The sequence below is a fragment of the Asparagus officinalis genome, chromosome 1 (genome assembly GCF_001876935.1).
Source record: "Asparagus officinalis chromosome 1, Aspof.V1, whole genome shotgun sequence".
Lineage (NCBI taxonomy): Eukaryota > Viridiplantae > Streptophyta > Magnoliopsida > Asparagales > Asparagaceae > Asparagus > Asparagus officinalis.
The window spans coordinates 11,141,787-11,169,286 of record NC_033794.1 but is presented as its reverse complement, the minus strand read 5'-3'; the positions used below and the strand labels follow the sequence as shown (position 1 = coordinate 11,169,286).

Sequence of the window (27,500 nt, the reverse complement as noted above, 5' to 3'; positions counted from 1 at the left end):
AAATGTTACGCTATTCTGGACGTGGTGGTTTTGAAGTTTAATATAATAGGGATCGAATTGCTGACTTATCTGCTTCTGGTTACCATATCGTCGACAAAATAGCTTTCAGTATGATCTCAAACTTTCATCCTCCTTGTTATACTGCTGCTTTCAAGTTCCATTTCCTGGGTTTATGTTGATAATGCCACTAACTTGATTGCATCTGCTTAGTTGAATGAAATTCTATAATTCTACCATGTGGAGGTATTAGCTGCGACGATGTTCTGAACCATATTTATATATGAAAATATATGAATATAAATGTCCGATCTGAAAATTATCATATTATTAATAATGAATATTTTAAAATATGTATGTCATATATAATGTGGTTTTGTTTTAATATGTAGGGAGATAAGCTAGAATGGTAACTTAGTTGCTGTTTTGTTGGCTTAGCAGGTTTCCTTTAGCTCATATTTTATTTTGTTATCGGATAGTTTACACCTGACCCAAATTAGTTAAATGCTGCAGGGTGTTATGAGCTGCCCAGAGTGTAAAAACAAATTGCAGATTAGGATCTCGGCAGATGATGTGAGTTCTGTGAACTATTTTTTATTTTTTTTGTGTCTAATATTTTGTTTTAACAACTTATCCAACTTTGTTATGTCTTATCATCGCCATCTACACATTTATTCCACGTTTGTACACAGTGGTTGAAATAAGAAACCTAGTAGGTATTTTGCGAGATGTACATTGCTGGTTCTTTCTGCTTGAAACGTTTGGACAGTCTGGACCTATTGTTTTATTAATGTCTAGTTTCTTTGATATGTTATTCTTGTGCTCCAATTTCTAAATTCATTTTCATAACTAAAGCAATTGCAATTCTTAATGTGGATTTCTTCTAATGATAAAGTTGTTTTGACCTTTTTCAGATCATGGAGCCCCCATGGAAAGCATATAATGTTTTGAGGAAGATGGACTACCCCTACGAGGCAAGTATTATGGTTGTAGTTATACAGCTGAAATTTTGTCAATGTCAGCAAACCTTGACTTATGATTTTGTTTAAATTACATTTGCAAGCTTGATCAATTGAGTGGTATTGTTGCAAACAATTTGGTGAAGTACCATGCTTCAGATTATCATGTCTCCTCTCTTTTCATAAGCATTAATGTGCTTGAGGGTCCTTTGACGTGGACACTTTTTTTTGGGCTTATTTTCTCAGAACATTATCCATAGCATGAAGGACCCAAAGGTTGCTGCCTTCTGGCTACTTACCATGCCTCAGATTATGGGTGGATTCAATTATGATGATGATGTCAAGCAGAAAATTTGGTGGGCTTATGAGGTAGGTTAAGTTAAAGGACTGTTGCAAGTTCATGAATTTCTATTTTTTGTTCAGTGCATGGTTCTCTGTGTCAATATTTAAGTTTTCCAGTAAATGATTTTAACTGTAGTTACACGGATTTGAATCCTTACAAATATCTCTGTGCTAAGTAGAATGCACATGGATTTCTTTGTTCATTTAGTTGTTATTTTGTGGCTTATTCAGCACTATTCACTGTTGCATAAAATGCATCACACATGGATTTCATCATGCTGATTTGATTTTGTTCCGTAGCTTATTCAATACTATTTATTGTTTAATAACGGATCACCTTGCAACTGAGTCTTCTAAGAATATCAAAGCTTACAAATATTGGCGGAGGACTCATCGTAGTATTATTTTTAAAGCGCCGCTGCACACAAAAAACTCTGAAGTTATGATGAGGGTTGAGGTATACAATATTATACTTATCCTGCAGGTTGACTAGCCCTTTATATGGGAAACACGTGGGGTTTTTGCACTGTGTTCTTTTAATCTGATTTTTAAAATGTATGTTCGGTGAGATTTGAATTTGGATTACTCTACTACCTTTTTAAAGTCTCTATGGTGATGGTTGAGCTTTATAATTTATACTCTGTACACTATCATGTTGTATATCATTCCAATGACTAATCCTTTTTTGGTATCCTTCTGTCTTTAATTTCTATGTGAGGGTGATGCATCATTGTCTCCGTATAGGTGCAACTTATTTGACATGGAGTGAGATAGAGTTCATCAATGTAGCTCTTTCATGCTCCCTCACTTGTATGAAGGATAATGAAAACCTTTTAAACCACCAGAGTTGATTGCTTTTACATATTTTGTTTTCAATCCATTCTTTAGACTTGTCTCAAAACGACATGTGTGCGTGCACACTAGTTTTTCCTCTCTTTATTTTCATACATGGAGTAACGTTTTGACCTGTGATTTATTCATTATATATATATTTAATGCTTCTCAGGAATCAATGCGGTATGATCAACTTCGGGATGTCGTTGCTAAACGAAAGCCTGGTTGGGAGAACTTGCAAAATGTGAGCATAAACTTTTTGTAATTGAAAGTTATGGATTTACTTTGGAATTTTAAACCTTGAAGTATGTAATCTTTATATGTTTGTATATGGTGTTCAACTCCTGGAGTTCAGAAGATGGCACTAATCCTCGCTGCTTCTTGCATATGATATTTGTAAATTATGAAAAGCTGTTTCCCGTCATTTTAAAGCCCACAATTGCTAAACATAGTTTTTCAAGTCAGGAAATTTTTAGTTTCAGTTAGCAATTATTTTGGTCTTTTATAACTAAGGTTGATTATTTTTCACTTAACTTCAATGATGGGGTATCATCAGTTTGTCATCTATTGGTCTACGTCTAGAAAGCAAAAGTTATAAATTAGAATATATGTTTTCAAATACTTATTTAACGAATTCTACCAATATAGATGCTGGCTAGGGTGATTACTGGGTGAAGAACAAAATAGTAAAATAAAGAGAGATTTCAGAAAAAATCAGATCCAGAACTATTTTGAACTTGAAGATCTTAAATCCAAGTCTTCTTTGAGACAATACTCTGTCGCAAACTCTAATATCCATCAAACAAAGGATGCAAAGAAAGAGGCTGGTACATGCTAAATCTAGGGTTAAGGTGAAACAACATGCTCATGATGCTGGACATGGGAGATGAGCTTCCTTTGTTTTACTCTTTTGTTCAAAATAGTTTTGGACCCGGATATATGGCCGTACAACAGAAATATGGAAGATGAACTTTTTGAAATTTCCCTGTTCCTGATCTTTTCATGCAAGGCTTTTATAATCTGCCTCCATTTATTATCAATTGCAATTAAAAATGAAGCATCTTCATCCTTGCAGCATCATTTACTTGATCAAATCTTGACATCACACTATATGGGCTTGTATCCAAAGTGTTGTATAAGAAGTTGGCTTAATTGCACTTAAATACCCTATAATTTCCCCTAGTTTTCACTTACATACCTTTCACTTGTTTTTGGCAGCACATATATACCCTATAGTTTTTAAAACATTCACTTATATACCCTAAAGTTTTTAAAACTTGCACTTAAATACCCTAAAGTTTTTAAAACTTGCGCTTAAAAACCCTCAAATTTGCATAACTGAGGGTATTTAAGTGAAAGTTTTAATAACCTTAGGGAATATAAGTGCTGCCAAAGACAAGTCAATGTATATGAGTGAGAAGTAGGGGAAACTAAACTATAGGGTATTTAAGTGCAACTAGGTCAAGTTTGGTCTTTTTTAATCCTTTTATATGAATCATATTCTATGATGAATAGAATGGTATGACCTCTATTATATTGCTTGTAGTTTTTCATTAGATTAGTACCAAATTGAGCTTCTCTGAGTCTTGCATTACTGTGTAAGTTTTATTCTAGACTTTCAATCTGATTTTTTCTCCTGTCTATCAGGCTCTTATCACTTTAGATCCCATCCGAGCAAGGGATGACCCGGTTATTGTTAAAAATGTTCCTTTTTACAAGGCAAAGAAAGCTCTAGAGGCCGAAGTCATGAAGCTTGAAGTTCCACCTCGTCCTGATAATTGGGGTGTAAGAGCCACAATTTCTTTTAATGTTTAATTCTTTTTGTTAACGTATTCAGATGTTACATCCCTTGTACATATATTTTTAATAATTAGCATAGCCAACTTGGTTTATGTCAACCCATCATTTGGCCTTGAGAATTCCAAAAAGGAGGTTATGAATCTTGAAGTTCTCATTATTATTTATCATATTTAACAATGTATCTTTATGTTCTCATTAGTAAAAACTACAATGGCATTTACAAGTTATGATGCCCAAAATTCCCTTCTCAAAAACTCCAGGCTCCTATTCCGTAACACTTGATGGACAAGATGGACAAGTACTGGGTCCTTTCCAGTCTCCACAAGCATCATAACTTATAGTTGCCATTGAAAGCTTGCCGCCTGGTTAGTAGGTTTATCACCTTGGAAATGTATTAGATACAAGCTATTGTAAAAAGTTCATACATGAATAAATTTGTACAGTGAACATAATGAACATTTTGAATGCAATAACATGCAATGATATTGACTGTTTAGACTATTTATATGTGGTAAAATATATAATGTGCCATAGAACTGTGTAATGCTTATGTCTAAAACTTATTGCAATTCGTCTTACGCCTTGTTCATCAATATTTTCTTTCGGCGATTAAAAGCTATAATTAGCTCACTGCATATTCTTCCCCCAATTCAATGACAAGCAACTTCCAATCTGAAAAATCACCGGCAGAGGCTTTTGATTATAAATGTATATACAAGTGATGGTGCAAGATAATGACCTCCCAATGAATCCTATAGTTCTTGTTTACTTCTAATGAATTTTTATTTTAATCATTTCAACTTTTGCACATTGCTTGTGCTGGTTATTGGCTCAATGAACGCTTTGACTCAGGTCTTACCAAGCCCAACAGGAGTAAGTCCTGTGTTCACTGAAATTAGTTTGGTTCTATATAGCAGGTTATACCAATTCATAGTTTTATGGCATGTAATGTCAGTCAGACATATTTGTAAATTATATGCTGGGATTGACCTTATTATTTATTATATCAAGAATGCGTTATTGACTGGCACTTGTCATTGATCATGAAATTTATATATTATTAATGAATGGTTATCACCAAACATGGTAATATATATACTTCATGCACAAAGGGTTTACTGGGAATTGGTTCAGTCATATAATTCTGACAAAAGTTTATACAGGAATTGGAGCTTCCCCTTAGCAGATCTTCATGGACAGACAAAGAGTTGAAAGATCCAAAGAAGCTGTTAGAGATGACAACCCTTCTCGATGCTCAAAGAGAAATGGCCAGTAAATTACTAGATGCACAGTGGGAAGCAAAATGGCGCCAAGACAAGGTATTGACTGTCTCAAGCTTATTTGCATTGTATTCAAGACTGACTACATATAGTGTTCTACTGCTTCACTTGCACCATAGCCAGATTACATATAGAGGGTTCTGCTTCACTTGCACATATCTTGATCTTCAAAGATGTTATCATGTGAAAACTTCAGGAGTTTTTGGGCCTGACCTAGGCTTTTGCACTGCCACTTACACTTGTTTTTATGGGTATTTCTTGAACTTTAGTTTTGTGCTAAGTAAGAAAATATCTAAGTTTGTTTTTGCATTTCAAAATTCAGTATTCTTGTCTGATTGTTCCTTTTGGGTCAATAACATTACTTGTGAAGATAAACAAAAATTATCGGTTCTATCAACTTACGCGCAGGTTGGGGTTAGGATTGCAAATCCTAAAAATAAAACTATAATTTGCTGCAGACATTTTCTTATAATCTCTCATCTAATATATTCTTCAGAAGTTACAAACTGAATGGCTTTATTAGCTATTATGCACCAAGTTGAGTTTATTATGCTGATGACTTCAAGAAATAAAATGTATGGAATTTTATTATTACCTATTTGATGGCATATGGATTATTATGGACGATGGTGTTGCTTCTCTTGATTTTTCAATTTATGACAACATAATTGTTAACACAAATCTGGAGTTTCAGGTTGAGTATGAGTTCGTATGATGTGAGTTCAAATCTCAGATGTACCAGACATAGACACACAAACAAGCACTACACGTTCTGGATTTCCTGAACTCATGATTTGCATGTTTCATTCATCTTTGACGTGTCAGACACAAACGCACACAAATATACACTCAAAAGACTTACTGAATTTACCGAACTTATGATTTTCATGCTTCATGCAATTTCAGTTAAATGCTCTGTTAGAAGAGAAGTTACAACCATATGTTCGTGGCGTTGACAAAGGTGTACTTCCCCAGTCTATTGTCATACAATCCAGTGATCAAGAAAACAAGGTATGCCTTTCATTTTAGTGTTTTATGTGGTTTTGTTTACCTGTCGTCAGTCTATTCTTTTCCCTCGTCCTTTGATTTGTTTATCCACATTCTTCCCAATCAGCCATATGAATTAAATTAGCATTTCTGCCTCTGGATATTGTGCGAACAAAATGAAATGTTCTGAATTGTTCAGAAAAAGAACACTCGGCGAAGATGGTTATTCTTTTGACAGAGGAAAGCGTAAGCTATCTTTACCACTGTACTATTTCAAGCCCTTCAAAAAAGGGTGTCATGGTTTCCAAGGACAGGACGAGTTCAAAGCCAATTCAGATCAGCTTCTTTCAGGATTGCTTAATTGAAATAACTTATCATGTCTCAAAGCATGTTATCAGTTGTTGGATTGGAATCCATGAGGTTAGCTCTTGTTTCTCTCTCCGTGATGAAATTTTGTCTGTTATCACATAGAGTGAAAGTGTAGCACTTAACTCTTCTACTTCTTTGTTAAGAATTTCACACTTGCCTTTGTACTTCGCCAACTATGTGCAATATGAGCAGAAATTTTGTGAAAATTGCATAGGACCAGTAAGGTGTTCATGTTTCATCGAGTATTAATTGAACTGTATGGTTGGTCAAATTTCCCTGTGATATGCAACCCATGAGCTTCGACGTCTTTCATTGATGTTGTCTTGGTCATTATTTTTCCAGTCTGATTAGGATGTTTGTTTCCTAATAAGTGGTCTTATCAGCTAGCCATTTTTGGATGCATAGGATTTTACCATCTATTGCGTTCATCATGTCACAAATAGGCAATTGCAATCTCATGTAGTTATGATCTTAGTTGTTTGGTTCAGCTTTAAATCCTTTTGCAGCTCGCATGGTAACTTTACCTATGTTGTTGCAGTTGCAATTGCATTTACGAGGTGCCACAGAAACAACCACAATTAGTCTATAATATTCCCATTGCAAAGCTAAAGTTGGTTCCAACATCGCTAGTTGCATTCAAACGAATAGCTGAGTATAGAGCTTGTTTGCGTCAAACTGCGACCGAGGATCATCGGACATACAAATCGAGTACCAACCCATATGCACTCTCGGATCCAAATCCGCATCCTCTCCCTCCCCCAAATATATCCGCACCCGAAACCGTATCGGATTGAAAATCATCAATCCACTCCAACGGTTGCAATGCCCCCCTCCACACCACCACCACCTCCCTCCTCCCCATCGCCCTCGTCACTGCGATGTATCCCATCCAGTTCGACTCTTTACTCCATGCTTCCCTCGACAAACGTTTCATCATGAACGCCTCTGGTAGCTCTATGCTTGATGTCGCGTACAAAAATTTTGTCACTTGAGTATTCAGATTATTTTTATTAGAGAGGAATATCATAGACTCTTTAACTAAAATAAGGACTTAGAACATTTTAAGTAATTTTCCCTCTTCTAGTTTTTATATTTATTCTCACCCTTTCGCTTTTTAATGTTGCATGACTAATTTTCTGAGATGATATAATATTTTAGAAATACATTCAATTAGAACAGTCTGCATATGAGTAGGTTGCTCTTAGGATGGTGAAAAATCTCCAAATTATTTTCATGTCCTTCCCGTGAGTGGGCTATTGGGATACAATGTGTACTCGTATTATGTTATGCAGATTTGTAGAATTATGATATTTTCCTCTAATAAGAGAAGTTTTCTATAAACTTTACACGTATATTTATTGGTAATATGGAGGGAATGGGTGAGAACGGCATGCCAGTGTGCATACCGTTTTGATAAAATTTGTAGTTATACTTTTATTTGAAGACTATATATAGTATTTTCTGTCTAATAAAAATAGCTTATAGTATTTTTTTACCTGAATACCTGTGTATTTACTGCTAATACGGGAGCGGCATAGCGAGAGACCGACGTTTACAAAAAAGTGGCTGCGAGAGAAGCGACAAGCTCCAGCGAACCTGGAAGCTTAATTTCTCGCGGTTGAAAGCGTCGTAGGTGGCTTCAGCCATCTCGCCGTACTGGACTGCCGTACTGGATTACGAGATGACGGAGGCGGAGGTCGAGGGGGGTCGAGGAGGCAGTCCCAGTCGTTGTCGCCGTTTAGCTCCCGCCAGTTTTTGCTGGCTCTATTTCCCATTGAAGATGGGGGGGCTTGTGGAGAGTGCCTGCAACCGAACTAATATATGGGCGGGGTAGATAAAGGTGTATTCTTTATTGTTTTAAGAGTGGTGTTAGGGGCACACCTCCAACCACACCTCCCCTCTCATTCGCTACAGTACTCCGGGTCCCATATGAGTTTTTAAAATTTTAAAAACTCATGTGGGACCCGGAGTACAGTAGCGAATGAGAGGGGGAGGTGTGGTTGGAGGTGTGACTTGGGGTGTGCCCCTAACATTTCTATTGTTTTAATCCTATATTTCTACTCACTTTATTTTTAGACCAACTTCTCTTCAATTTTTCACTTAAACCCAAATTACCTAATATCACTTTTTCTAAAAATCATTGAGTTATAATGAATGCGTTTATACAGTATATATGATTATTGCAAAGGGGTGCAAAAACTAAGCTGTACTCTTGGACGCATCAGTGTTTGTGTCAAGTACGATATGAATATGGATACGAAATATCTAGATCATATAATTATGGATATGTAAGTGAAGTGTTTGTATTCATGTTGGAATATATGTTTGATCATATAGTTGAAATTGTTTTGACCAATAGATTATTGTTAAGTTTGGTGATCCGCATCTTTTCAGATGCCGAACATATTAGAAAAACTAAATGAACAAGCAGAAAATTATTTTTGACAAATAGCAAAGATACAATCATAATCACCCACTAGTTAATACTTATGATCAAATAGTGGTTCATCCGTTACTTTTTTTTCGTAGTGGAGAGGATCGAATCCTTTATCAGCTCTTTCAGCGATCTCCGCCACTTTAAAATCAATTGACGCGTTCTTCGGTATCAAATATCCCTCAATTATATTTCTTGTCGTCCATTCACACATGCACGAGTACTAAGCAAAACACGGCGAACTTAAAACTATATATTTCGCGATCACACCACCATCAACAGAATCTCGAGACTGAGCATTTAGATGCTCAATCAGAACTCTGACTCTCGACGAATGTAGGATCTCTGACGTGAGTTTGCGGTGCAGCAAACGCGATGGAGGGCCGTAGAGGGGCGGAAGATGTGTCCGTTGGGAACTTGTTTTGGCCGGTCGGAAAAGATGGTGCCTCGTTCGATGAGGGCTTTGTGGGCGAGGCAGCGGCCGGAGATATAGATGGCGGAGAATGGGCCAATGTGGAAGGTGTCGAATGGGCAGTGTTTCTTGGTGAGGTCGCCGAGCATGGACTCTACGTCAGAGGAGGAGTGGCGGAGCCAGGGGAGGTCGCCGATGATGGGGAAGGAAGGTGGGCCCGGAGGGCGCTTGTGGTCACCGTGTAGAGGGAGGTGGAGAGGAAGATGTAGAGGAGGATGAGGAGGAAGATCTCCATGTTTGTTTTTGTTTTTCCAGGCATGAGGTTTTTGTAGGGAGCTTTGCTACAGGGACCCAAAATATGGAACCAATAAAAGGGACAAGTGAGGTGTCCCCCTCCTATTGGATAATGAATTGGTCATCATTAATGATGACCAACTCATTATCCAATAGGAGGGGGACACCTCACTTGTCCCCCCTATATATTAGTCCCATATTTTGGGTCCTTAAAGAATTTTTCTTTTGTAGACGGGGGCTTATTATAAGTGAAACCACCTTTGATTGTCTTAACTCTATCTTTAGAGAGGTTTTGCATTGGGGAACCGTGGATGGTTCGGATGTTAGGAAGTTTCAACATGGTACCAAGTTTTTGCATTCAATTCTCGTATTTGTTTTTCTATCCAGTGCCCTTGGGCACCCGATAAGAAAAACATATGTCATTAATTACTCCTCCATCCAAAATACTAATTAATATACTAATTAATTATTCCCCTACTAATTACTTATCCTCTTCAATGAATTAACTCGCCGACGGTTGATGTGCCACAATGGCTCAAAGAGGAATAATTAATTTGAAATATAAATTGCTCAACTTGATGGCGTAAGTGAATGCATATATATATATATACAATACACTATAAAAGCTTAATCAAAATATCAAATATATCACAAAATTTGCCTTAATAACCACAAAAAAGAAATACAATGTTCTAAATCACCATCATCATGACAAATACTTTCACCTTCATGTAGGATCCGTCAATAGCAAGAACCTGTCAAAATAAATTAAAGCTTGCTTAGAACATACTATGATTAAGAATAAATAAATTAAAACTACAAAAAATTTCAAAAGATAGTTAGAATGCACTTACGAGTTCAAAATTAGTCTGCTTATGTTGATTAATATTTTGCTGATAAAATTGTATTCAAATTTGATGTGCAATTTCTCATTCGCTTGTTGGTTGATAATTCACCATCCTCCGCATTTTCCTTTTGCGAACAAGTAGCAGCATAATTGTGACCGGCATTTCCACACAATCTACAAGTCTTCACTTGCTTTCTCAACTCCTTTCCACTCTTCATGCGTTTCTGCTTGGGACGTCCTTTTGTTTTCGAAAGCGGGGGACAACCAACATGGACCACATCCATATTATCATTGATACTATTAATGTCATCAAGTAATGCTCTAACTCCCATACTCTTTGATGCCTCATGACGCCATCTTAATGGAAAATATGCTTGAGGAATTTGAAAACAATCTTTATGAAGAAAAACACTCAAGATATGACGACAGAGAATACCCCAGAACTCATAATTCCTACAACTACAATGAGTCTTTTCTCCATCCCAAAATACCCTATGCTTTTGGCTTTGTGTGTTTTTATAATATTGTACCATGAAATCATTTGCACAGTAAACAATCATAATGTACTGAGTTGCCCTCTCAAACTCCTCTTGAAACTTTTTAAAGGAAAATGGTGTCAATACACTATGAGCTTGAACTTCCTATGGGGACAAACTTTTCAAACAAGATCTTCTATGTGTGTTCAACATAGTGCTATGTGTTTGCTTTTGCACAATATCTTCAATAGCAAGATCAACCTATAAGCAAATTATAAAATAAATAACAAATTTGAAAAACAAGGATATGCAAACTAAATAGTTTATAAATGAATTTGAAATACTTACCTGTTTTACGAATTGGCTCAAACATGTACGTGGACCTATGAACCGCTTGATAAAAGCATTGATACTTTCTGATCTTCCAGTTGTTGTCATTCAAAAAATAATCACGAAGATAAGCGGGTACCCAAAAGTGCCTCATCTCGTACAAGCCTTGCACATGTTTGTTCATATGCATTCCATACTTCTCCATCACTTGATGCCATTGTTGTTCAAACTCAATAGGAGTCTCCAACTTATATAATTTATAAAAATCAGTACACCAACTTGAATATCGATTTCGTAAAAGTCCGATAACCCAACTACTAAATTTGGAGGTAATGTGCCATATACAAAAGGCATGCTTGGTTAAAGGCATCTCAATTGAAATAGCTTCGACCATCCACGGGTCTTGATCAGTCAATATTGTCTTGGGAGTTCTTTGCATTAATGATATAAAAGTCTGAAAAGAATTTTTTGTTAAAATAAAACAATAGTAAAATATATTATGCTAAAAAGAGACAATGACTCAACAATATAAAATAATGCATGAAGTTACCTTCATCAACCATGAAAAGGCATTCCTTGTCTCATTCCGAAGAAGAGCGCAACCAAATAAAAGAGTGTTCCCATGATTATCGATACCCACAAAAATACCAAAAGGCATGTCATATGAATTCACCCTATAAGTAGTGTCAAATGCAATGACATCTCCAAATCTTTGATACCAATCAAAACAATGTGTTGGTGACCAGAAAATATGCTCCAATCTTTGGTCTTCATCAAGTGTGTAATTGTACTGAAAAGCAGGATTCTCTTCTTTTGCCATGTAACAATAATGCAAAAGCTCCATCACATCATTATCAACATTATTCCTAGTGACCCTACTTAAAAAGTTATGAACATCTTTAGAAAGAAATGAAAGATATCCATGTTTAACATTTTTCTCAAGCTCCATCACACGCATAATTTGTCTAACCGAAAGACCTCCTTCTCTTAGTAAAAGTATTCTCTCCTTATCTTCTTCGGTGATGGTGCGATAAGATGGGAGAAAGTGTACTTCCTCGGGTGACAATAACTCATGATTGTGGTTAGCTACGAACTCCGTCACATGCCATTCTTGAGGAAATATATCAAAAAGCCTTTTTAAAGTAATACGCATGTGAGCCTTACACTCACATTTTACGGAAATTTTATCTCGTTGTTGCTTTGATGGGTCTATTATTTTCAATAGGGGTTTCCCCGCACATGAGCAAAAGAAATCACGCCTACTTATTTCTCTATCTTTATTTTTGTCAAATCTACCTTTCCGAATTGAAAAGCCTTGAGCTTTTGCATATCCCTTGTAGTAAACAAAAGCCTCCTCTTCACTTAAAAAACATTGACCAACAAAAGGCTCAAAGAAAATATTCATGATATGTTCTCTACTTTCATATTCTAAATCTAATTGCTCAACTTGATGCAACTCACAATCATCATTCTCTGGTAATTCATTCAAATCAAAGAACTTTGTGACACTACCTCTATTAGAACCACTTGCCATTGAAGCTTCATCCATCTATTACATAAAAAAACAAGAAATATAAATTAAAAGTAACAAAATATATAAAAAATAAAATAGTAAAATATATTGTAATTACCTCATCAATGTTGTGTTGGTGAATGGAGAAAAGGGGTGAAATTCAATAGATAGCAAGCCTCCTCTTCAATGGATAATAATATGTTGAATTTAAAGTAATTTGGTAGAAGATAAACCCGGGAAAAAAACCCGGGAATAAAATTGTGGTACATCAATTGGTGGGGAGTTAATTCATTGAAGAGGATAATTAATTAGTAGGGAGATAATTAATTAGTATATTAATTATTACTTTGGATGGAGGAATAATTAATGACATATGTTTTTCTTATCGGGTGCCCAAGGGCACTCGATAGAAAAACCGTTTTAAGGAGATTTTAAAGACAAAACCCTTTCTAAAGAATCTTTCGACAGGAAAAAAGTATCGATTCAAGAGAAACACTAAGCATGAAGAAGAATTATTCCCCGCAAGTGACCTAATGATTACGGCTTATGGCATTCTCGGCATTGAGATACTTGTACTTACCTTTTCACTGAGGTTTACCTAGGGGTCTCCATTTGGGCCTAAGGCCCGGGCCTGGCCTGGTGTCCGGAATGGACTCGGCCGAGCCCAAAGCCCGGCCCAAGCTGAGCTGACCCGGAAATCCAGCGAGCGGCTCTGGCCCCTGGGTCAGCGCTTGGCCCTGATCCGGCGCCCGGATTTTTGGTGGAAAAATGGGCCCGGGCCGGAATGACCGACCCGATGGTCCAACGGTCACATCGTGACCGTTTGGCTGGCGCTCGACCGGGCCGGGCCATAGCTCGGGCCCAGCCCGACCACAATGATCATGAATGTGACTGTTGGCCGGGCAGCCCTGGCCCGGCCGAGGCCCGACTTGGTCACAACGGTCACATTGGAGACCGTTGGCTGGGCGGGCCCAGGCCTGGCCCGGTCCGAACGACTATTTTTTGGCTTTTGACCAAAATATCCCAAAAATGATCAAAAAAGGGTCAACATTTGAGGGTATTTTGGTCATTTGGCTAGGGGGTTGCCTCTATAAATAGAGGGAGTTTCATTTATTTTTCTCATTCAAAACTCATTTACTTCTCTCAAATACTCTCTAATACTTTCTTATTCTCACTTTTACTCTCTAATTATTCAATCAAATGGCTTCCTCCTACGATTATAAAGGGCAAATCCCAACTCCCAATGTTGAAATGAGTCCTAATAATCCTACTACATGAGCTACAGTTACTCCTCCTACTGATGTTGATCACAAATTCGGTGGCGATGATTCTGCACCTAGAGCTCCTAAAAGGCCGAGATTCGATATGGGGAACTTCTTCGAAAAGATAAGAGTCACCAGGGATCAACACGGTAGACTTCTCACCCAGAAGGCTAAGTGTACGTTGTGCAACCATATTTTCCAAGCTCATCATAAAAGCGGCACCAACCACCTCAATGCCATTTAGAAAAGCATAACAGAGGTCAAGCAACGTCTCAAGGTGATATCCGACAATCTTTACTCTCCCAATCATCATCCTTCAGTAGTGTCGGCAGTTAAAACTATGACGCAATTAAAGTCAGGAAATGCGTCATCAGGTTTATTATTCTTAAAAACCATCCTTTTAAATTAATAGAAGATGATGAATTTGAAGATGAGATTACAAATGGTTTTTATCCCACATTTAAAAAATTTATCGTCAATCTTATCAACGTGATATTTTAAAATATTATCACAATAAAAAATAAAAAATAATTTCTTATTTTTAAAATTTAAACTGTAAATTTTGTAACTTCTGATATTTGAACATCTAGAGCACAAATTGGTTATTTATATATCACAACACACTAAATTGATGATAATTGGTAAATGTTTAAAGAATTATTTCATTTATTGCATTTGAAGATTCACAGAGTGGTATTAATATTATAAATTTAATAATAGAAGAATTTATAAAATTAGAAATTTTAGAAAAAATATTTTCTTTTTCACTAGATAATGTAAATAATAATAATGTAGCTGTAGATCATATCAAATCATCTTTGCTATTGTCATGTCACGATGATATTTTTCATATTAGATGTATGTGTCATATTTTAAATTTAATTATTCAAAGTGCATTTGGTAAAATTAAATCCATGATAGAAAAGGTTAGGGTAATAGTTTATGCCCATAATGCTTCTGGACAATGAATTAAAAGATGAAAATAATTGTGTAAAAAAAAATTAAAACCCAGATTAATTCCAAAAGATGTCGACCATAGGTGGAATTCTACCTATCCAATGTTAAATGTAGCAATAGAGTATAAAGAAATTATAAATGCTTTTAGGGGTTTTTGTTTTTAGGCTCATTTGTTTACTCAACTTTATCTTTAAACCCAAGTATTATTATTTGTATCTTTAAGCCCAACTTTTTTTTGTATTTATCTTTAAACTCAATCTCCAAAATACAATACTTTCATATGTGAGTCCCCTAAATATTTTTCTTAAGTTCCAATTATAGCCTTCATGTAAGTGGGCGCCCTCAAAAAATAAAGAAAATTGGAGAGAGAGAGAGAGCAGAGAGAGGAGAGGAGAGACGAGAGAGAGAGAGAGAGAGAGAAACAAAAGGTATTTTCCCATGTTTTCCTCCTCTCCTGGCGTGGAGAGGGAGACAAACCGCGCGGAAAAACCCTCCCCCACTCTCTCCCCCTCCCTGTCTTCCCCCCCCCCCCTCTTCATCTCCCTTTCTCTCACTCTATTAATAGATTCTTACACTCTCTCTGATAACCCATCAATTAATCCTCACCCACTTTCTTAGCATTTAAATGTATAATTTTGCATTTTACTCAACTACCAAGTTTATAGTATTAATTTCTCATTTTATGCATGACAATTATTTGATATTGTTAGTTAAACGAGTTCATAAAAATTTTTAAATTTGTTATTTTTGATAAAATGTTGGTTAAATGAGATTTTGTAAATAACGACCCATTAATTTTACATTATTATTTCACATGATTATTTCACACTAATTTCTCATTATTATTTATGAATTCATAAAAATTAGTTAAATTATTATTTCACACTAATTTCTCATTATTATTTATGAATTCATAAAAATTAGTTAAATTTGTTATAATTGATGAAATTTTAGTTAAATTTGATCTTAGTATATATGAATTCATAAAAATTAGTTAAATTTGTTATAATTGATGAAATTTTAGTTAAATTTGATCTTAGTATAAAATGATAACTTGTAAGTATAACATGAAATACAAGACTTGTAAGTATAGCACGCTATCCTGTAAGTATAGCACGTTATCCTGTAGTAGTATTTTAGTTGTATTGATTTTAGGTGTCTATCTTTGATAAATTTTTTCTCTAAATTTGTTTATTTTTTTATGACAAATATAGATGGATGAAGAATTATATTGTACACTGACGGATTTTAGAGTAATCAATCATTTTTTAAAATTAAATATCAACGAGAGTTACAAATATTTGGCGGTTGCAGTGCAAAGCCTAATTGCTTGTAGTGCAAGCACAATACAGTTAACTGACAAAGTACCCTACACACTAGAAATTTATGTTCGTATATGTGATGATGATGATGTTTCGATAATGGTCAATGTACATCAAAGTTGCAAGGAGAATATTGCTGTCATGAACACTGAGATGAATCGAGAGATATTATTTGGGATACAAGCTAATAATGTCCATATAAGGTAATTTACACTTTATGAATCGAGAGATATTATTTGGGATACAAGCTAATAATGTCCATATAAGGTAATTTACACTTTTGATATAGTTTCGTACTTTTAACATTATCACTTTCTTTTGATATAGTTTCGTACTTTTAACATTATCACTTTCTTAACTCTTGTACAATTTTCTATGCAGTAATCTATATATCCCCTCTAGTGATGAACATGTTTCTCATTCACAAAATCCATCGTCTTCACAAAATATGTCTCGGGAAGTTGGGAGCTCTAGTATGATTCCTATTGCATGGCACAATGCTATAGAAGTGTTGGTCAAGAATTTGATGATGTTGAGTATTATCGGCGGAGTTTAAGTAATTACTCTATTACACGAGGATTTAACTTTGAATTTGTAAAAAATAAATGCAAAAGAGTGATAGCAAAATGTAAGGCCGCAAACTGCGAATGGATGGTTCATTGTACCCGTCGTAGAGATAGTGATCGATTCTATGTGAAAAAATCTGTAGTTCTCATAGTTGCTTGGGAGGAGATATAGGAAAGGAAGGATATCACCGAGCATCTCGTAAGTGGAATGCTAATCATCTCAAGACCATATTAAAGGAATAACACACTTATCGCCCAATTGATTTCCAGAAGAAGCTTAAAATGGAATTTGGTTTGGACATCCCTTATCATAGAATTTGATGGGGAAAAGAACTAGCTCAATGTGAATTGTACGGCGATACTAAATTTGTGTATGACCAACTCTGATGGTATAAGGATAAAGTTATAGAAACTAATTCGGGATCAATTATTCACTTAGAGCATGAAGGCGGAAGATTTACACAAGTATTTGTGTCTTATTATGCTTGTTGGAAGGGGTTTATGCAGGGATATAGGCTAATGTTGTTCTTGGATGGTACACATCTTTTTGGTAGGTATGGTAGAGTTCAATCTAATCAAAACTTGCATTAATGTACCACTTCATAGTAAAATATTATACTTTGTTTCATGATTGTTCTTTTTTTTATAGGTATAAAGGAACCTTACTTATCGTAACTGCTCTAAATGGAGATGGGGTATGTTTCCTGTAGCAATTTGCATATACAGGATGGAGAATGAGAGTAATTGGGAATGGTTTTTGGAATGCATTCGAGACATTCTCTTCAATGATGAAGATCCATATACTGCAGATGATGAACTGGTGTTAATCTCTGATAGAGACAAAGGACTTCAGAATTCCATGAAGAAATATTTTCCATGGTCACATCACCCTTATTGTATTCGTCATCTTTTGGCTAATTTTAAAATAACTTATCGAAAAAAGGCATTATGTCACCTTTACAAGATGAATGTGTGCAAATTATGAAGAGGGCTGCTTATGCATACACTTTTCGTTCCTATAACAATGAATGCAACGAGCTACGGAACAAATCAGAGATTGCCTATAACGAAATGTTGAGGATGAGTCCAGAAAATTGGGCTAATTGTTATTTTCTTGGGAAGAGGTTAAACTTTAAATTTATGCAAAATTTTAAATGCAAATCTTTGCAATATATGTTCATGTTATACTTACTATTTATTGACATGCATGTAGATATGGATGATTGACATCAAACGTAGCGGAGTCATTCAATTCTTGGATCAAAGAAGATCGTTATTTGCCAATTACCCAAACAATTGATAATATTCGCAAGAAAATGATGAGGATGAGTTTTGAAAGGCGGGAGGCATCCCACAAGTGGACCACATCATTTGTTCCTACTGTGGAAGAGCACCTTATTCATATCAATGAGCAATCACGTTGTCTTTCTGTAATTCCTTCTACTACAGGAAGGTACGAGGTGTATGATTTCTCCACCGTTGAAGTAGATTTGAATGAACGCGCATGCACTTGTTGTGAATGGCAAGTTGTCGGGCTACCTTGCAAACATGCGGCGACGGTTATTTGATAGAATAACGACACCCTTTACTCCTATATTTCCAACTACTTTAGTGTAGAGACATACCACAAATGCTATTCTTTTTCGATATACCCAATTCCTGACGATGACAAGTCATATATAGATGATGAAAATATGGTGATTCGGCCACCGACAACATCAATTCTTTATGGAAGACCAATGACAAAGTGCATTCCTTCAGGATTGAATCCGGATAAATAGTTAAAATATAGTAGATGTCAACAGTATGGTCACAACCGTAGAACATGTAGACAATCTATTACAGACTAGATATATTCTACGCTATACTTTTGGATGTAAGACATTCTATACGTTTTGGATGTAAGACATGCTATAATTTTTGGATGTAGGATAACGTGCTATACTTACAGTATAACGTGCTATTTTTACAGTAAAATCTGTTATACTTATAGTACAACGTACTATACTTATAGTATAACATGCTATTCTTGTAGTAAAACATGCTATACTTATAGTAAAACGTGCTATACTTACAGTATAACGTCCTATACTTACAGGATAACGTGCTATACTTAAAGTATAATGTGCTATACTTATAGTATAACGTGCTATACTTATATGATAACGTGTTATACTTACAATATAACATGCTATACTTACAGGTTTCATGTTATACAAAACAAAATAATGCAATGCTCCATCGAGGGAGAAGAAACTGGATGCAATGATCCAAGTCTTAGCAAACATCCTGTTTAGCTCCTCAGCTTGTCATCAACCAAAAAAATGCTCGTAATGCAAATAAAATAGACTAGAATATATCTATCATCAAATCTACCACAGAAGCCACAAAACACCAATAATTTAACCAAAGAATACAATTGAAAAACTATATACAACGTCCCTGAATTGTGGTGGAACTTTACATAACCAATTTCAATAGCAGTCCCACAGGTTTCATACTGACAAACACATATTCATACTAACAAACATATATTTATACAAATAATTTACAAATTAATTTGTAAACATATATTTATACACATAAAAAATATTGGCATATACGAAAAAACAATATCAATATAACATTCTTGGACCGCAATATATAGTTACTATGTGTTAACACATACGAAAAAATAACAACATATGAATAAGTCAAATACACTAACCCACGTTGTTGAGGTACTTCAATACTTTCTATCTCCTGACAAGAAGTAATGTCCAAATTCCAAGCATCGGAAATGGTAGAAATAAGCTTCACTCTAAAATCACTAGTATCGGACATATATCCGTGAAGAGAAGAATAATGATAAAATCTTCTATCCTTTACAGAGAATACCAACATATGCCAATGAAATAAAGTTAGGAGTGGGAAAATAATCTTATCAAGTTCATGGAATCGAGTAGTCATTATTGGCTTAAACATTCGATCCACACTCAACGAGTTATTTTCATTGATGCTTCTCTAAAAAATAAAGAAAGTTAAGATTATGTATTTAATATAGCTTATGAATAATACTTATAATCTCAGATTGGATTTCTACTTACAGTTACCAATGGACTATATATGTGTATGTCCTTTGCATATAGTTTGTCCTCGTTCCCCTCATTATTTCCCTCCTCATCCCCCATTCCCCATCCTCATCACCGCCATCACTATCATCCCCATCATCCCCATCATCCTCATCTGCTCCATCACAATCAACATCCTTTTCCTCCTCACCAAATTTGTCCCTCCTTATCTTCAAGAGAATGTCTAATTCTATTTTTTTTCAAGTATGAGCTGATCTAACTCAGCTTTGGTGATTACCTACACATAAATAGCTCAAGTAAAGTTCAATTCAGGGATGAACATCAAATAAAAATTATTTTATAAAAGCATGGGGAGCAATTAACTAACATGGAATAAAAATAAAAATATATATACCTTATTGGCCTCTTTGTTTTGATGATGTTTAACAAACAATTTATCACTAATGTTGTTTATCTAGTGTTTGTGTTTATCTGTTTATTATAGATAAATAACATGTTGTAGGTTGGATGGAATTGCGTCATAACGATTATATCAAATGGAGATTGGCGGAAAAAGTGGTTGAAGCCTTTCATTTCAAGTTGAAGATGTAAGTTCAAGCCTCATTCACAATATTACCAAGTTGAGCTCATTGAAGACTTTCATCAAACTTGAGTAATTTAGTTTAGGTTTTATATTATGTGTGTTAAGTACTCTAAGCTCAATATAATATACACACACATTTATATAATAAGTTTTGGTTTCTATGTATATATACATATATGTTTTGGGTTTTTATGTTTATAAATATGAAATTACATATTTCATACTTATTATTGGTTTTTGGTTTTCATGTTTATATAAATATGAATTTGTGAAAATATTGATCAATTTGTTTATAGACTTCATAGCAATAGTTTATATTTTTATTTAAGTCTATAAAATTATTTTATAAAGTTTCAAAATTTGGTTTATGTCAAAACATCAAAATTCAAGTATCTTATGTTTTCATGTTTTGGATATTTTTTGTAAAATGACAAGTTTTCACAAATGAGAAGTGAAATTCCAAAAATTCCTTTTTTAACATGTTCATTAATATGTTTATAGATATTTCCCAAAGTTTTATATTTTTTAGAATTTATTTGATATTTTTAAACACTGTGTTAAGTTGACATGTACTGTTTAAAACTGGCTGTGTGCATGTCTTGAGTCGACTCATAAACAGTGTTGAGTCGACTCATAAACTGTTGTGTAGTTTACATTTTATTTTTGATAAGTAGACTCATAACATTATGAGTCGACCTAGACAGGTTAAGTCGACTCATGCCTATCATAAGTCGACTCATAAACTGTGTTGGAAAGTGTGTTTTGTTTCTGATGAGTCGACCCATGACTTCATGAGCCGATCCATGCATGATGAGTCGACTCATGAATTTTATGAGTCGACCCATAAGCTGTTTTTAGCCTATAACGGCTATGTTATGAGTCGAGCCATGATTTTTATGAGTCGACCCATAAAGTGTCTGTTGCACAGTAACAACTATTTTCCAGCCTTTGTTTTCTTTTGGGTTTTTTGTCTTTTTGCCTTGCTTTCTCTTGGCTTTGGGGTTCTTATAAATACCCCCACATATCCTCAGTTCTAAACATTCAAGAGAATGTTTTAAGAAAATTTAACAAGGGTTTGAGTTTCGTTTAGTTTTGTTTCAAGTTTGGTTTGTGAAGATACTTTCACAAGAGGAAGTGAAGATCAATTCATTGGTGGTTGAGCTTCAATTCATCTCTCTCTCTCTCTCTCTCTCTCTCTCTCTCTCTCTCTCGTCATCTAGAGAAGCTTTCCTAAACTCAATTCTAGCTTTTATTTATAATTGTTTATCGATTATCATTTCTACAAGCTAGTTTTTCATAATTGAGTTTAGTTTTGATTTACTCATTGTTTACACACACAACCTATTGAGCTTATTGTATTTACATTCATAGTATAATTTGGGTTGTGGAATTATGACATTGAGTGTGAGCCTACATTGAGTTCTCATCTATTGTAGAGAACAAATTTGTTCTATTGTGAGCCTATTTGTGAAGTTCACTTTGTAATACACTTATACACCGAGAGGAGTGTGTGGTGAGAGACGGTGTCGTCCCAAGAGGAGTGGGATAGGTGGTAATGCCTAGAGAGAGGTTATAATTCCTAACACTTGAGGGAGACACGGGCTAGAGGCCAACACTTGATGTGGTAGTTAGTGTAGTTACATTGTGAGATTGTGAATGTTGATCGGTGAGCGTTGAAAATCGATATTGTGAGGTGTAAACGTTATTCGGGTGAGCGTAGAAAACCCGGTTGTGATAGTGAAGATCTCCTCGAGGTGAGGAGCGGAGACATAGGTCGTAGGGACCGAACTCCGTGAACATATCATGTGTTTGAGTTTGCATTGGCTCACTTGTTTTTGTTCATCTCATTGTGCCTTTGTCTCTTTGTTTATATTGCCCACTATCTAGTTTCGATTGTTTACCCTTGTGTTTATTTCATATCCTTGCATATATATCTCATAGTATATTTCATTACCAGGATATATCTCTTTATTCATATTGCATATTCGTGCTCATAATTGGTTGTATATTATACTTGCAAGAATATATTTGTTAATTATTTTTAATTGGCATAAAATCAGATTAGCATAAGACCCTAATCACCCCCCTCTAGGGTCTAACATACCTCTCTCTCTCTCTCTCTCTCTCTCTCTCTCTCTCTCTCTCTCTCTCTTCCGGGTCTAACATACCTCTCTCTCTCTCTCTCTCTCTCTCTCTCTCTCTCTCTCTCTCTCTCTTCAATCTTTTAGGGCCAGATTCAATGGCAGTGGATGTAGTGGCAACTTTTCTCTTTTCAAATTTTAGAGCCCTCAATTTGATAACATGCTTCCTAAAATTATCCGGGTCTCTAATTAAATCTTGCACTGCGCTCCTCCATAAAGATCCCGGACCTTTGTAGAAGCTTAGGATGGGTGGTAGAGATTCTGCTCCTACGCGAAAGCTTAATTTTCCCACAAGCTCATAAAACCAAATCCGTGAGAAAATAAAAATTTTAGCTCAACAATAAACATGACTAAATGACATAAATATATACAATAGAGAATGACATAAAAATGTAGTAAAAGTTAACTTATCACCAAAATCGAGGCAAAACCCCCCATATAACCACCTCTAGATCGATTTTCCTCAGACCTCTTAGTGATGGTTTTCTTAGCCTTATCCATCTCAGTACGCAACACATTGTATACTAATTCAGCCCAATTATACTCCTTAAGAGTGCACAATTTCTTAGAATATCTAAATGCAAATAAGGGACAACTCATACTAGCTTGAGGGCATAATATAAAGTCTATAATAAAAGTCACGAGCATCTGTGGTAAAAGAGGATCTCTATGCTCGGCCATCTGCTTGATAAGTTCACCCATTCTATCTCTTCTAGCACACACAATCTTTTTCTTACCTTCATCATTTTCTTCTTTCCTCTTCAAGTCCTACGCTTTATATCTTCTTCAATTACAACCTTCGTACTATATGAAAGCACAAGCTTGTAGATCGTATTGCGATCACTTCTATGAAACTGTGTGTCTACTATAGATCTTCCCATTGGAAGACCCGTAATTCTCCCAACTTCTTCAACACCAAAGGAGGTCAATTTTCCTTTAATTTTGTAACTACTTTTTTCAACATTAAAAACTTCCAACAAACAATCCACTATAACTGGTTGCATTGGAAGATTCGGAACATCTAAATACCCATAAAATGAAGTATCTCGAAGGGCAGTTCGTTGATCTTCCGACAAATTAGCAGAAATTTGGTTTTGAAGAAGGTCCCGGAAGTACCCAACATTGGATAGAATTCACACTAAAGCCATGAGATAGAATTTTCTTCAACCATAAAACATAAGACAACTTTAGTTGTCTATCAATATTATACATAATTCCTTCATTAAAACAAAATTTAAAGCCTATGATTCTCGAATTACCATGCTTGAGCTTTATATGAAATATTTACAGCCTATGATATTTTTTCCTTTTCTCGCTCAGTGAAAAAATCTTGTAATAGACGTATGTACAATATCAAATTAAATCTTGTTACACACATATGTACAATATCAAATTAATCCCCAGCAACATTTTTTTCATTTCCTTTACTTTTGGTAATAGTTTTGTATCAAATGTTAACAAATAGAACTTTTGTATCAAATGTTAACATATATATAATAACAGACATTTGGCATCTAGCATCCGGAGATTTGGTCTTGAGGATCATGTTGATGTCCTAGAATTGTGACTAAATATATTGCCTAAAAAACAACTATATGCAATAATTTATGAATTTCTAAAATACGTAAGAAAACCAATACCATTCCTCAGTTATAAAGTCATTAATTCAAAACAATATAAACGATTTAACTAAGCTAAAATTATTGAGTTTAAGAGCCAGTAATTTTCCATGCAGTCAATATCCAAATATCAAAACCAACAATGAAAAAGATCGACGGCAACCCAACCAATGCTCGTGCTAATCAGTACCTCAAACGGCATGGTCGACGGCAGGGGCGAGGTCGACGGCAACGATGACTGGGACGGCGACTGGGATGGGAGACATCGAATGCGAGATGCGTCGGCGGCAAGGGGGCTACGAGAAGCGTCAGCAACAAGGGGGTTGCGAGATCGACGGTGAGATTGACGGCGACGACTAGGACGAAAACGAGGCGACAGAGCAACTAAGAGGTCGACGACAACGGTCAATCAAGAGGTCGACGACAACGGCGACAACGATGGAGGCTAGAGAGGGCTTTCGTTTTTTAATTTAGGGCTGAGTTGAAAAGGGAAAGATGAGGAGAGATACTGGTTTATATGGGGAAAGGGTTATTTTGGGGTTTTTACCTTGATTCTGTATAAATACATGTGCTGAAAGTATTATATTTTGAAGATTGGGTTTAAAGACAAATACAAAAAGTAAATTGAGCTTAAAGATACAACTAATAATTGGTGGGTTTAAAAATAAAGTTAAGTAAACAAATAGGCCTAGAAACAAAACCTCATGATTTTATTGTTTTCTATACTTCTAGTTCTAGCTCTGGTAGTATGTATGGAATAACTAAGGATGAATGATTAGTTATATATAGTGTAAAAGAGATGCGACAAGTTTTTTTATGATGCTACTATGTTATTATCTGGTTGTTATCCAACTATTATTCAAGTTGTTTTTTAAGTTTTAAATATTCAAACTTTTTTAATAATTATCATATGGATAATTATTTTAAAAATATGATTTTTCAAATGAAAAGTAAATTTAATATATATTTTAGGCCTATTTCTATTATTTTGGTTTGGGGTTCTTATTGATCCATGTTTGAAGGATGTTGGTCTTAGAAATTTGTTAAATTTTTTGTATAGTAACATGGTAATAAACATTAGTGATGTGGAGGTGGTGTAAAACTTTTCCACCGAGTTAAAAAACGAACCAAACAGCCCCTAAAAACAGAGAAGAAGTAAAACATGAGAGAAAAAAAGGTATCTCAAAAACCAATAGAGTTATTTCTTCTAGAGTCTAGAATATCATATTTATGACTAAATCCTTTCAAATATATTATGTGAAATCATGGACAACGTTAACAACTTTATATTAATAATAAGAAGAGAGGTAGATCGAAAATTTTTAAATTTAATACTAAGTTTAATCATTTATTCCATTACTTTAAAATAAGAAAAATAAATCGGAGAAAAAACATCTTAAAAAACTAATTTTTTAAATTTAGATAAACTAGCTTGGAATCGAACACTAGGTCGTGAGAGCTATATTGAAACTTCCTAACCGTCTAGATCACTCATGATAGGTAAAACCACTAGAATTAAAATGACTATTTTCTATCTCCATGCTATGCTAGTCTGGGCGTGATTCAAATTAGATGGGCAGACTTTCTTTGTTTTTGTCACGCCCCGCTTCCCAAAATACACGGGAATCGGAACGTGAACAAGCCCGCAACGTATTAGGTCAAGGAGAATAAATAAAAATAAATGTTTCTCCTCAACCTAATACGCTAAGCGTATGGAAATAAGTACAATGCGAAGTTACAGGTCCCCGATCACAATCAGCAAGAATATAATAGACAACCCCAGAATAAAATAATACATATCACAATGAATATTCATCCCAGACATAATAATCGGATCAACATGCCCTTATACAAACTATCTGAATGAAATACTGGAGAATATAAAAACACACTGATCAAATGAAAGTAAAAGGTAGTACAAAAGAAAACTGAGGACCAATAACTAAGCTTTAGCTTCTTCTTCTGCTCCATCCGCTAGGCACTCCTGCTGAGAATTCTCTGGCTCCTGATGATTTCCCAGCTGAATCTGTTCTTCCTCTAAGTCTGACGTACACCAGAGAAAACAGGGGTACGTCAGGTGCATGGCGCACGGCAAGACCCCACAAAAGAAAAGGACGAGCGAAAACCCAAGCAGAAAAACGATACGATAACCGAAATGACAAAAAAACGTGCAACTGGTAATCCAACAAAATCAACATGCAATCCACTACCAAAACATGATAATCATAAGAATCCGTAAATCAATCGGGTAACGAAATCATGCAGCTAGCGATCAGAATAATCATCCAAGTCACAAGATCATACAATAGATGGAATTAATACTTAAAAATCTACAACTCGAGACGTAGTACTTCGAGCGAAATAATCCAAACAAGGAAACCCTCATGTATATACCATATGTCTCAAATTATAGATAATTAAATATTAACCCCGATCTATGTATGAAAATAACACCACTGGCCTACATCTCACAAGAAGTCATACTTAGCCAAGAATCGAGGTCATGTAACTAACTATCCCATCACTCATCTCAAATAATCACAATCTCAATATCACTGCTCCTCAGACCCACCCCAGGCCGACACAAGGCCGATCTATGTATGAAAATAACACCACTGGCCTACATCTCACAAGAAGTCATACTTAGCTAAGATTCGAGGTCATGTAACTAACCATCCTATCTCAACTCACTGGTCCACATCTCACACAGAGTCAACGCTCATATTACCGGATAACTGACTGTTCACAAATCCTCTACGCGCATCCAATACCGCTACACGAATCGGTCAGAGGACTACACGCAATCCGATCTCGGCCTGGTCCGAACTCAGGCAAAGCTCAGGTGACTACACAAATTCACTGACTAAAGTGACTACACGAATTCACTTTAGCCCAACAAACCAACCCCAGTGACTACACAAATTCACTAGCGCGAGCCTGGAAGATACATCAACAGCCTTATCCGATCTCTCAAACACAATAGGAAACAATAAGTACAACCAATCATGCGCAACGATATCATGGCATATCACATAATTAAAATGAGAATCACACATTCAAAAATAATCCTTTAAATTAATAAATTTATTTACTTCAAAATGATTT

General features: G+C 35.4%; 2 protein-coding genes and 1 pseudogene across 2 annotated transcripts in view; 1 reads left to right on the top strand and 2 right to left on the bottom strand.

Annotated features, from left to right (window-relative positions):
• The window catches only part of LOC109849725, a 12,853-nt gene extending 6,014 nt beyond the window's left edge, over positions 1–6,839 (top strand). The window contains exons 5-12 of the mRNA XM_020419591.1: positions 511–570; positions 912–971; positions 1,203–1,325; positions 2,305–2,376; positions 3,780–3,917; positions 5,096–5,251; positions 6,119–6,223; positions 6,399–6,839. Coding sequence (XP_020275180.1) covers positions 511–570; positions 912–971; positions 1,203–1,325; positions 2,305–2,376; positions 3,780–3,917; positions 5,096–5,251; positions 6,119–6,223; positions 6,399–6,434 — 750 coding nt within the window. The 3' untranslated portion in view covers positions 6,435–6,839. The remainder of the gene's footprint in view (positions 1–510; positions 571–911; positions 972–1,202; positions 1,326–2,304; positions 2,377–3,779; positions 3,918–5,095; positions 5,252–6,118; positions 6,224–6,398) is intronic.
• On the bottom strand, positions 7,019–9,216 carry LOC109830547 (phospholipase A1-IIgamma-like). The gene is given in 4 exon segments (XM_020397837.1): positions 7,019–7,555; positions 8,073–8,184; positions 8,186–8,237; positions 9,056–9,216. Coding segments are annotated over 4 exon segments (624 nt in total). The 3' UTR covers positions 7,019–7,256.
• On the bottom strand, positions 10,591–14,449 carry LOC109830539 (annotated as a pseudogene).